Source organism: Pan troglodytes, chromosome 16 (genome assembly GCF_028858775.2).
Source record: "Pan troglodytes isolate AG18354 chromosome 16, NHGRI_mPanTro3-v2.0_pri, whole genome shotgun sequence".
NCBI classification, from domain to species: domain Eukaryota; kingdom Metazoa; phylum Chordata; class Mammalia; order Primates; family Hominidae; genus Pan; species Pan troglodytes.
In genome coordinates, this window is record NC_072414.2 from 58,378,102 (window position 1) to 58,390,169 (window position 12,068).

Sequence of the window (12,068 nt, forward strand, 5' to 3'; positions counted from 1 at the left end):
TTAAATAATACTATGTTGATCATTATTCTGTATAGCTTTCATAATTTCTTTACAAGAGAGTCATGGAAGTGGAATTACTGAATCAAAGTGTGTGAATATTTCTGAAGAAGAAATTGTCTCCAGGAAAGCCTCTATAAATTATTCTCCTTGGGCCGGGCACGGTGGCTCACTCCTGTAATCCCAGCACTTTGGGAGGCCGAGGTGGGTGGATCACCTGAGGTCAGGAGTTCAAGACCAGCCTGCCCAACATGGCGAAACCCTGTCTCTACTAAAAATACAAAAAAGTAGCCGAGCGTGGTGGTGGGCGCCTGTAATGTCAGCTACTCAGGAGGCTGAGGCAGGCAAATTGCTTGAACCTGGGAGGCGTAGGTTGCAGTGAGCCCCAATTGCGCCACTGCACTCCAGCCCAGGTGACAGAGCAAGTCTCCATCTGGAAAAAATTAAAAAAAAAGAATAGAGATCCTAGGTTTTTCTAGAAGTACTGTTAAAAAATATTAATCCCTACTGTTTGAAATTTCTAGAAATGAAAGTCTTTTCTTGTTCAGTATTTCATCATATGGGTGTGTCATAAATGATGTAATCATTTCTCTTCTGTTGAATATTTAGGTAATTTCAGATTTTAGCTATTTAAATAATACTATGTTGATCATTCTTCTGTATAGCTTTCATAATTTCTTTACAAGAGAATCATGGAAGTAGAATTACTGAATCAAAGTGTGTGAATATTTCTGAAGAAGAAATTGTCTCCAGGAAAGCCTCTATAAATTATTCTCCTTCGGCCGGGCAGGGTGGCTCACACCTGTAATCCCACCACTTTGGGAGGCCGAGGTGGGTGGATCACCTCAGGTCAGGAGTTCAAGAACAGCCTGCCCAACATGGCAAAACGTGTCTCTACTAAAAATACAAAAAATTAGCTGAGCATGGTAGCGGGTGCCTGTAATCCCAGCTACTTGGGAGGCTGAGGCAGGAGAACCGCTTGAACCTGGAAGGCAGAGGTGGCAGTGAGCCGAGATTGCACCACTGCACTCCACCTGGGCGATGAGTGAAACTCTGTCTCAAAAAAAAAATTATTCTTCTAGCAGATTATGTTTACATGATGAAAACCTATCACCATCACCACTTATTTAGCTCCTGTGTGTTAGGCACTATTCTTTCAAAATTTCATTTAATGCTCATAACTATTTAGTGCAGTAGTAGACAGTATAATTCTCATTTTATAGGTAAATTAACTGATGCTCAGAGAGGGTAAGTAATCAGCCAAGGGCAGAACTGGAATTAATCTCAGGTCTTTCTCTCTCAAGTTCATGCTTTTTTGTTTTGTTTGATTTTGAACCTAAGATATAGAGGTCTGAGTTAAATGTACTCCTCAATTCTTGATATGTTTTCATTACTGGTTGTCCTTGTATTTCTTCTGTGTTTTCCAGGCTGGTGTGCAAGATCATGGCTCACTGCAGCCTTGACTTCGGCTCAAGCGATCATCCCACCTCAGCCTCCAGAGTAGCTGGGACTGCAGGCGTGTGCCACTATGCCTGTCTAATATTCGTATTTTTTGTAGAGATGGGGTTTTGTCATATTGCCCAGGCTAGTGTTGAACTCCTGGGCTCAAGTCATCCACCTGCCTCAGCCTTCCAAAGTGCTGGGATTACGGGCGTGACAGGAGTGAGCCACCATACCTGGCCTGTATTTCTTGGATCTTCACATTTGTGATCTAGCTACACTGTGTACAAATGGGATGAACCAGTATTTGCCAATATTTGAACATTTTTGACCTACAAATAGAGCAACCTGATATGGTTCAACCAAATATGTATGTTACAGTGTTTATTATTATACATCACTGATTCATACACATACAGTTCAGTCTTATTCTTGTCTGTATGGTCAGCACTTATGTTAGGCCCTCAGGAAAAGTTGACAGAACCGATGGATCACTGCCGGTCTGAAAAGGAAATGAGGAAAACAAATTCTCCTACCTTGAACTATTCTGCAAACTTTAACCATTGGGGTAATTGTTTATCCGGGCTTCTTGGATCATGATAAGGGCTTAGGGTTTACTCAATGGAGGCCAACCCAGCATGCATAGAATCATAATATTTCAATATTAAAAAGAATGCTCCATTTTACACAGAGTGGAAGTGAGGCCTTGAAAATTTCAATTAATTGCTCAAAGTCCTAATAGTTTTTATTTGAACTAGTAAATATAAAATTATACCAGAATTCAGATAGACTGCCTTGATAATAGATTACTTTGAAAAGTTTCAATTTTTTTTTTTTTTTGAGATAGTCTCACTGTGTTGCACAGGCTGGAGAACAGTGGAGTGATCTTGGCTCACTGTAACCTCCACCTCCTGGGTTCAAGTGATTCTCCAGCTTCAGCCTCCCAAGTAGCTGGGACTACAGGCACCCGCCACCACATTCAGATAATTTTTGTATTTTTAGTAAAGACAGGGTTTCACCATGTTGGCCAGGCTGGTCTTGAACTCCTGACCTCAGGTGATCCTCCCACCTCAGCCTCCCAAAGTGCTGGGATTAAAGGTGTGAGCCACCACCGCACCCGGCCTTCAATTCACTTTTTAATGTTTATTATTTTACTCTGATACTAAAAATTATGCATGTTTAACATGAATAAGGACACACTCACTTCTACACACACATGCATACATTTACATCTATGCCTCTATATTAAAAAGTATGGGGGAAAGAAATGGGGAGATGTAGGTCAAAGAATATAAAGCAGCAGATATGTAGGATGAAGAAGTCTAGAGATCTAATGTACAACATGAAGACCATAGTTAATAACATTGTATTTTATTTGCGTTTTTTGTTAAATAAGTAGATTTTAGCTGCTCTTGTCATACTTTACACAAGACTTTATGTGACAGTATAGATATGTTAATTCACTTCACTATAGTAACCATTTTACTATCTATATATATCCCATAACATCATGTTACAAACCTCGAATATACACAATAAAATTTATTTTTATTTATTTAATTTATTTATTTATTTTTGAGACGGGGTCTTGTTCTGTCGCCCAGGCTGGAGTGCAGTGGCGCGATCTCTGCTCACTGCAAGCTCCACCTCCCGGGTTCACGCCATTCTCCTGCCTCAGTCTCCTGAGTAGCTGGGACTACAGGCACCCACCACCACGCCCGGCTAATTTTTTGTATTTTTTAGTAAAGATGGGGTTTCACCGTGTTAGCCAGGATGGTCTCGATCTCCTGACCTCGTGATCTGCCCACCTCAGCCTCCCAAAGTGCTGGGATTACAGGCATGAGCCACCGCGCCCAGCCTATTTTATTTATTTTTGAGACAGAGTCTCGTTCTGTTGCCCAGGCTGGAGTGCAGTGGTGCGATCTCAGCTCACTGCAAACTCTGCCTCCCTGGTTCAGGCAATTATCCTGCCTCAGCCTCCTGAGTAGCTGGGATTACAGGTGCCCACCACCATGCCCGGCTAATTTTTGTAATTTAGTAGAGACAGGGTTTCACCATGTTGGTCAGGCTGATCTTGAACTCCTGACCTCAAGTGATCTTCCAGCTTCGGCCTCACAAAGTGCTGGGATTACAGGTGGTAGCCACCACTGCATCCACCCAAAATAATTTATTTTTTAAAAAACTATGAGTTCAGGCCGGGCGTGGTGGCTCACGCCTGTAAACCCAGCACTTTGGGAGGCCGAGGTGGGCGGATCACCTGAGGTCAGCAGTTTGAGACCAGCCTGGCCAACATGGTGAAATCCCGTCTCTACTAAAAATACAAAATTAGCCAGGCATGGTGGTGCATGCCTGTAATCCCAGCTACTTGGGAGGCTGAGGCAGGAGAATCACTTGAGCTTGGGAGGTGGAGGTTGCAATGAGCCAAGGTCGCGCCATTGCACTCAAGCCTGGGCAAAAAGAGCAAAACGCCACTCAAAAACAAAAACAAAACAAAACAGAAACACCCAAAAAAAAACCAAAACAAAACAGTGAGTTCACACTGATACCTCCAATTCCAATACAATAGCGTAAGGTATTCTCCCTTCCCATACTTCTAACTTCATTCTACCACAGTGAGAAAGCTGGCTCTGTCATGCTTAATATATTTAGTGACTTAATCAATCATCCTGAATGCAACTAACCTCCCATCTAAGCTTCTAGGCCTTCCCCACTTGGATGCCTTGTTCTCCCCTCTTGGGCCCTACGGCTAAGACTTTGTGTAGGGCTGCCTCCCAGGTGTTCAAGCCCTCTTCATTTTCTCAGGTTCCTCAGCCTCTTTACCTGCTAGGTCACCAACACCTGGCTGTGGATAACCAGGTGTAGATGTTTCCTTTGTTCTGTACACGTTTCCTTTGTTCTGTACACCTAATGTCTTTGACACTTAATATTTTAGGATGGGAAAGGGGAAGAGGAACACTGAATGTGCACTTTTGAATGGGTATTGTGCCTCTTATCTTATTAAGCTCTTTATTCACATCTTATTTCTTTAGTAATTCACAGAACTGGAATTTTTGGATTAAAGTTCTTTTCTTTTTTGAGACGGGGTCTCACTCTGTCGCCCAGGCTGGAGTGCAGTGGTGTGATCTTGGATCACTGCAACCTCTGCCTCCCGAGTTCAAGCAATTCTCTGCCTCAGCCCCCCAAGTAGTTGGGATTACAGGTGCCCGCCACCACGCCCAGCTAATTTTTTGTATTTTTAGTAGAGATGGGTTTCACCATCTTGGCCAGGCTGGTCTTGAACTCCTGACCTCGTGATCCACCCGTCTCGGCCTCCCAAAGTCTTGGAATTACAGGCGTGAGCCACCGCACCGGGCCTGGATGAAAGTTTTTTTAAAGGGAGTCTTGCTCTGTAGCCCTGGCTGGTGTGCAGTGGTGTGATCATAGCTCACTGCAGCCTCAAACTCCTGGGCTCAAGTGATCCTCCAGCCTCAGCCTCCTCAGTAGCTTGGATGACAGCTGCACACAACCATGCCCAGCTAATAGAGACAGGGGTCTCACTATGTTGCCCAGGCTAGTCTCGAACTCCTGGGCTCAAGTGATCCTCTTGCCTGGGCCTCCCAAAATTGGGATTACAGGCGTTAGCCACCGCTCCTGGCCCGAAAGAGTGTTTTTAAGGCTTTAAAAAAATATTGCCAACATGGTGAAAACCCGTTTCTACAAAAATACAAAAAGGATCCGGGCATGACGGCGAGTGCCTGTAATCCCAGCTACTCAAGGAGACTGAGGCAGGAGAATCGCTTGAACGTGGGAGGCAGAGGTGGTAGTGAGCGGAGATCGCGCCACTACACTCCAGGCTGGGCAACTGAGGGAGACACCGTCTTAAAAAAAAAAAGTTCCCAAGTCTAAAAAAAAAAAAAAAATCATCAATCTGCTCTCAAAAACTGTCGCAACAATTTACAATCTCATTAGCACTGAGTATCCATTTCCTTGCACCCTTCTCAGTAGTATTACCATTAAACAAACAAAATATACATGCGACAGTTTGTTGGGCTCAAAGGAGTCTCTCGACAAGTTTCCTATTCCCCACGCTGCCTCTCCTCTGGACACAGGAAGGGGTCCTTTTCCTTATTTATTTTGTTATTTCATTTCCGTCAACACGACTCGGCTTGGGGACAGGGGTCGGGGGCAGGCCGGTTACCGCAGAGGTGGAGGCCGCGCGGCACCTGGCCTGGGGAGCTCACCACACAGCGACACAGACTTCTTCTCAGCTGGGTACACCTGCTTGCCTCGGGGCGACAGAGGGCGCCGTGGAGTCCGCGACGGACCCCGCCCCCAGGGCAGTGCGCCGCGCTCCCGTGACGTATTTCCGCGTCATCTGCCGCCGAGGCTTGCCCCCATTGGTTGTCTGCGAGGTAATAGGGGCGGAGCCGAGTGGGAGTGTGGAAAGCGCCGCATCCCGGGTGGGAGGCGAGGCTTCCCCTTCCCCGCCCCTCCCCCGGCCTCCAGTCCCTCCCAGGGCCGCTTCGCAGAGCGGCTAGGAGCACGGCGGCGGCGGCACTTTCCCCGGCAGGAGCTGGAGCTGGGCTCTGGTGCGCGCGCGGCTGTGCCGCCCGAGCCGGAGGGACTGGTTGGTTGAGAGAGAGAGAGGAAGGGAATCCCGGGCTGCCGAACCGCACGTTCAGCCCGCTCCGCTCCTGCAGGGCAGCCTTTCGGCTCTCTGCGCGCGAAGCCGAGTCCCGGGCGGGTGGGGCGGGGGTCCACTGAGACCGCTACCGGCCCCTCGGCGCTGACGGGACCGCGCGGGGCGCACCCGCTGAAGGCAACCCCGGGGCCCGCGGCCCGGACTTGGTCCTGCGCAGCGGGCGCGGGGCAGCGCAGCGGGAGGAAGCGAGAGGTGCTGCCCTCCCCCCGGAGTTGGAAGCGCGTTACCCGGGTCCAAAATGCCCAAGAAGAAGCCGACGCCCATCCAGCTGAACCCGGCCCCCGACGGCTCTGCAGTTAACGGGACCAGCTCTGCGGAGTAAGTATGGGGCGGGCGGTGAACCTCGGGGCCCGGCTGGGGAGGCCCGAGCCGGGGAGCAGGAGCGCGCGCCAGGCTCCGATCTGGTTTGTCACGTACGTCTGGGGCTGGCAGGGGGCGAGAAACTCCCGGCCGCCGAGGTATCGGTGACTAAGCACTGATTGTGCTCCTGACTCAGACCAGTTAGCGGATCCCGCGGGTCTCCATTCCTCTCTGTACCCCTTTTACCGACCGTTTTAGTGGTTCCTGGCCACTGTACAGTCTTCTCCCAAGAAAATAAAAGCTAGCACGTCTCCCCTGCCTCCTCCCAGTTCTGTTCTAAATGTGATCATCTGGGAGTCTGGCCTGTAACGGGGAGAGGAGGCTAATGTTTTGGAAAGAATTAAGATCGCATCTGTGCTTTTGAGACCAGCTCAGGATATTAAGTGTGGAGCGTCATCCTCACCTTCACGCCTGACACCTGTGGGGCCTGAGTGCCTTGTTGCAGGCCAACTGCCTGGCCAGCGGGGGCGTACTGGAAGTCCGTGTGGACTTCGTGGCTTTTCCTTGCTGACTTTGGAGGTTCCCGGTACTTGGCCTTCCTGGGAAATTGCTCAAGAAAGCGGCTTTCTTCTTCATCCTACTCTTCATTCATTGAACAAACCATTTTCTCACTAATGATTTCCTAGCTTTCCGTACTTCACCAGGAGCCCCTAAACTCCTGACCTGAGGCATGAACACCATGACCTAGAAACCACATGCTAGGTGCTCCGTCTCTGCAGCTTCCAGCGTTGCTTACAAACGAGCACTTTATTTCATTAAATAATCATGAGTCTGTTTCCTGGGGGTTTCTGAGCTCCCACAACTCTCTTGGGTTCTAGGTAAGGGACAAGACTAAATGAGGGAAAGCTGCTTAGCTAGCTAGAGAAATAGGCAGAAAAGATTAGGTTATTATTATTATGTTTTTTGCCTTTTTTTGGTTGTTTGCCCAACCTTCAGTAAGGATTGGGTTCTTAATCTTTTACCTGCACACTGCAGACTTTAGGAAGCTAATTGATGAAATCAGAGTAGGCTGGGACCTTCTGCTCTTTGGTGATTTCTGTAACCTCCCTTCCTCTCTCTAGATTTTTAGAAAATTTTATTTTTTAAACTTTTATACAGATGGGGTCTTGCTATATGGCTTAGGCTGGTCTTGAACTCCTGGACTCTAGCGATCCTCCCAAAGTTCTGGGATTACAGGCATGAGCCACTATGCCCAGCCAACTTTCTCTAGATTTTAATAACCCGGGGACCTGTTGGCTTGATGACTTGTTCCATCCCTGTAATGATCACAAGGTCGATGGTGGACCTGTGGTGTGTGTTCAGCTGTGTTTTTCAGACCTGCTCCCAACAGACTCTCTTCTTTAGTCCCCTCTCAATCCTGTGGGGTCTATTTTGCATAATACTGACTTGTATAGGTAGTTAGATTGCATTATTGCATTGCAAACATTTGTTCTTTTTTTTTTTGAGTCGGAGTTTCACTCTTGTTGCCCAGGCTGGAGTGCAATGGTGCGATCTTGGCTAACTGCAGCCTCTGCCTCCCGGGTTCAAGCGACTCTCCTGCCTCAGCCTCCCGAGTAGCTGGGATTACAAGCATGAGCCACCATGCCCGGCTAATTTTGTATTTTTAGTAGAGATGGGGTTTCTCCAAGTTGTTCAGGCTGGTGGCAAACTCCCATCCTCAGGTGATCCGCCTGCCTCGGCCTCCGAAGATGCTGGGATTACAGGCATGAGCCACTGTGCCCAGCCCATTTGTTCAGTTTTAGTGTACAGTGAGTGTTTCACCCTCTTAAAATAGACTGAAAGTCATGACTGTTGTTAGGACAAGTTTTGACCACAGTGGATTCTGGCTGAATGTTGTGGCCTCATTATCCTTTCCTATTTGATTTGGAAGTGGATACTGAGTAGAATTACCCGTTATCATTCTGTTGTAATCGTGATACCACAACTGTATTCTCTCAAGGAGGAGGAATTTCATTAAAACAGTAAAAGCAGGATGAGAAGAAACTACCCCAGATTTGGTGGCAGAAAAATTTGGATGGTACTGGGAGAGTCTAAACAGTGGTTAAAAGGTAAGGGCTCTGGAGTCAGGCTAAGTTTGAAGCCTAGCTCTGTTGTGGTTTTTTTTTTTTTTTTTTTTTGACAGAGTCTCGCTCTGTTGCCCAGGCCAGAGTGCAGTGGTGCGATCTCGGCTCACCGCAACCTCCACCTCCCGGCTTCAAGCGATTCTCCTGCCTCAGCCTCCTGACTAGCTGAGACTACAGGCACGTGCCACCGTGCCTGGCTAATTTTTGTATTTTAATAGAGACAGGGTTTTACCATGTTGGTCAGGCTGGTCTCAAACTCCTGACCTCGTGATCCTCCCACCTCAGCCTCCTAAAGTGCTGGGATTACAGCCCGGCCTCTGTTGTGGTTTTGTGACCTGGTTCAAGTCTTTTAGTCTAAGGCTTAGGTTTAGTTTTTTTCATCTGCAAAAATGGGGCTAATGATAGAACCTACTTAGCATAGTTGTGAAGATTAAATGAGGTAGTACATAGTAAACTTCCAAAGCTGTTGGCTGCTGGTGCCTTTGTTACTGCTTAAGTGTTGGACTGAAGGAAACTGGAAGGTGATTTTCATTCATGGTGGTAGATTATGTGTTAAGGTGCCTTTGCTTCTGGACAATCAACTCTCCCTAGTTTGGTTTTTTGTACCATCTGCATCTACCTCTATGACTCATTGCTGTGTTACAATAGGAGGCATCTTTGTGTAGGCTGCCCAAGACAAACAGGGACTGTTTCCCTGTGTTTCGTAGCACTAATGAGAGGGAAAGCTGTACACATCTTCATCTTTCACTTCTGAGAGTGTTCCTCAAGCAAAATGTTCCCTATCTTGGGCTACCAGCAGAAAGAATTCTGTTGCTTTCATGATTTCTGTGATTAGACCAGGGCACAATTTTGAACGTTATCAGACAATGTGAACTAAAGAGGAAGAAAATCCATTTTGACAGTAAAGAACTCTTGGTACCAAATTGGCAAGGTTGCTTTTCCCTTGGCACCTGTGCTTACCTCTAACATAGCCCTTACCCAGTTCAGAGATGGAGTTGGGTAATACGGGACCTGAAGTTGATGCAAGTTGTAGGGGTACCCAAAGAAAAATCATGCAAAAATAGCTTTCTTTTGTGTATTTTGCAGAAAGATGTGAGCATATTACTAGGGTCTTAAGTGTTAGAATGAGATAATATTGTTCCTCTGTTTAAAATGTTCTTCTGGTTCTATTGCAGTTACACAAAATCCAAACTCCTTATATTGGACTATGAGACTGAGTGATCTGCCTGTTGTCCCCACCACCCCCTCCCACCAATCTCTTTAACCACATTTCCTGCCACTCCTTTCTTCCACCACACTAGTCCTCTTTCACTTCCTCTATGGGATGGTCTATACGCACTGCAGGCCTCTGTACATGCTGTTCCCTTTGCCTGGAATGAATCACTCCTCCTTCCCTAGGTAGGCAGGAAGCAGTCTTCACCTATTTGCCTAAATGTCACTTCCTCTGAGATGTTTATAAGCATCTCAGAGGAATGTGGTCCCTCTTTGTCATGTCACCTGAGCTGCTGCTTTTTTTTTTTTTTTTTTTTTTGGTACGGGGGTCTTGGTATGTTGCCCAGGCTGGTTCTTGAACTCCTGGACTCCAGTGATTCTCCCACCTCAGCCTCTTGAGTAGCTGGGACTATAGGTGGGTACTACTGTGCCTGGCGCTCACCTGAGCTTTTAATAAGACTTAATCATTGTAATTTTTCATTGTGGTGTTCTTAATATTTATCTCTCCTGTACACTATAAACTTTAAGCACAGCACTGCCTTTTTGTTTTTTGAGACGGAGTCTCGCTCTGTCGCCCAGGCTGGAGTGCAGTGGCACAACCTCGGCTCACTGCAAGCTCTGCCTCCCAGGTTCATGCCATTCTCCTGCCTCAGCCTCCCAAGTAGCTGGGACTACAGGCGCCCACCACCGCGTCCAGCTAATTTTTTGTATTTTTAGTAGAGATGGGGTTTCACCATGTTAGCCAGGATGGTCTCGATCTCCTGACCTCGTGATCCTCCCGCTGGGATTACAGGCGTGAGCCACTGCGCCCAGCCTGCACTGCCTTTTTTTGACTCACCACTCTGTAAGTACACCCAAAATAGTTCTGGCACATAATAGGTCCATTGATGTTTGTTGAATCAGTGAGTGAATGAAATTTCTAATATTTGCACAACGGGTTTAATAAAACTTTTGATGTCTTTTCCTTTTCTTTTCCCCTTTATGCTCATTCCTTTTTTCCCCATTTCCTTTTGTTTTAGTCACCCACTCAACCATTCTAAGATATTTGTATGGTTTTATAATTCCACCTGTTAGTCTGGTTATGTGTATACCCTTGGGAAGTAGAAGGATGGTTTTGTATGTATCTGCTTAGGATTCTAAAATGTTATTGTGCTACAAATCTGCATTTCATAGACAGGATAGAATAGGTTATGTTGAGGTAACAACCACAAAATCTCAGTAATTTAACACACTTTCAGGTCAGTGGGAGGCTCTGTAGATTGGAGTCCTTTAGGGATCCAGGCTGATCGAGGCATCGTCTATGAAGTATACCTACATGAGGAGGGAATCTTGTGAAGAGCCACATTCAGGCTCTTAAAGTTTTGCCTAGAAGTGAGCCTTGTCATTTTCGCTGCCATTTCTTTGGCCAGAGCAAATCATGTGGCCATGTTGACCTTCAAGGAGGGCAGTGACCTTTTTGGAAGGGGGAGAACCACGAGTATTTGTGTTTTTTTGGTTTGTTTTTTGTTTTTTTTTAAGAAAGGGTTTCGCTCCCACTGCCCAGGCTGGAGTATAATGGTGTGTGCCACCACGCCCTGCTAAGTTTTGATTGTTTTGTAGAGATGGGATTTCACCATGTTGCTCAGGCTGGTCTTGAACTCTTGGGCTCAAGTGATCTGCCCACCTCATCCTCCCAAAGTGCTGAAATTATAGGTATGAGCCACTGTGCTGGTGCACCAGGAGTATTTGAACAGAAGCAATGACCATCTCTAAATTTTATATCAGTTTCTTCTTTGTTTTCTTTTGTTTTCTTTTTTTTTTTTTTTTTTGAGATGGAGTTTTGCTCTTGTTGCCCAGGCTGGAGTGCAATGGCATGATCTCGGCTCACCGCAACCTCCGTCCCCTAGGTTCAAGCTATTCTCCTGCCTCAGCCTCCTGAGTAGCTGGGATTACAGGCATGTGCCACCGTGCCTGGCTAATTTTGTATTTTTAGTAGAGACAGGGTTTCACCATGTTGGTCAGGCTGGTCTCGAACTCCTGACCTCAGATGATCCGCCTGCCTCAGCCTCCCAAAGTGTTGGGATTACAGGCGTGAGCCACCGCGCCTGGCCTTAGTTTCTTTTTTTAACCAATTTTGTTTTGAGCTCTATTCATGATGCTATACAATATGTATCTAGTTCATTATTTCTCTTGGTTGTAGGGCAGTCATGTTTGCCTGCCACATTTTACTTATTTATTTCTCTAGAATTAGACATCTTTGTTGTTTCCCAACCCCTTGCTGCCTCAAACAGTCATGACCATGCCCATCCTTGCACATCCTTGTCTCCTTTGGATGT

The 12,068-nt window shown here is 46.6% G+C and overlaps 2 protein-coding genes across 4 annotated transcripts in view; one reads left to right on the forward strand and one right to left on the reverse strand.

Annotated features, from left to right (window-relative positions):
• TIPIN (TIMELESS interacting protein) overlaps nt 1-5,750 on the reverse strand; it is a 57,135-nt gene extending 51,385 nt beyond the window's left edge. Inside the window, exon 1 of one of the 3 annotated variants that reach the window (XM_054667710.2) lies at nt 5,615-5,750. The gene's annotated coding sequence lies outside the window, so the exon portion shown is untranslated. The remainder of the gene's footprint in view (nt 1-5,614) is intronic. The other 2 variants (XM_054667711.2, XM_016928403.3) reach the window with 2 other exon arrangements.
• Nucleotides 5,751-6,346: 596 nt separating this feature from the next.
• The window catches only part of MAP2K1 (mitogen-activated protein kinase kinase 1), a 100,450-nt gene continuing 94,728 nt past the window's right edge, over nt 6,347-12,068 (forward strand). The window contains 1 exon segment of the mRNA NM_001009071.1: nt 6,347-6,436. Coding sequence (NP_001009071.1) covers nt 6,357-6,436 — 80 coding nt within the window. The 5' untranslated portion in view covers nt 6,347-6,356.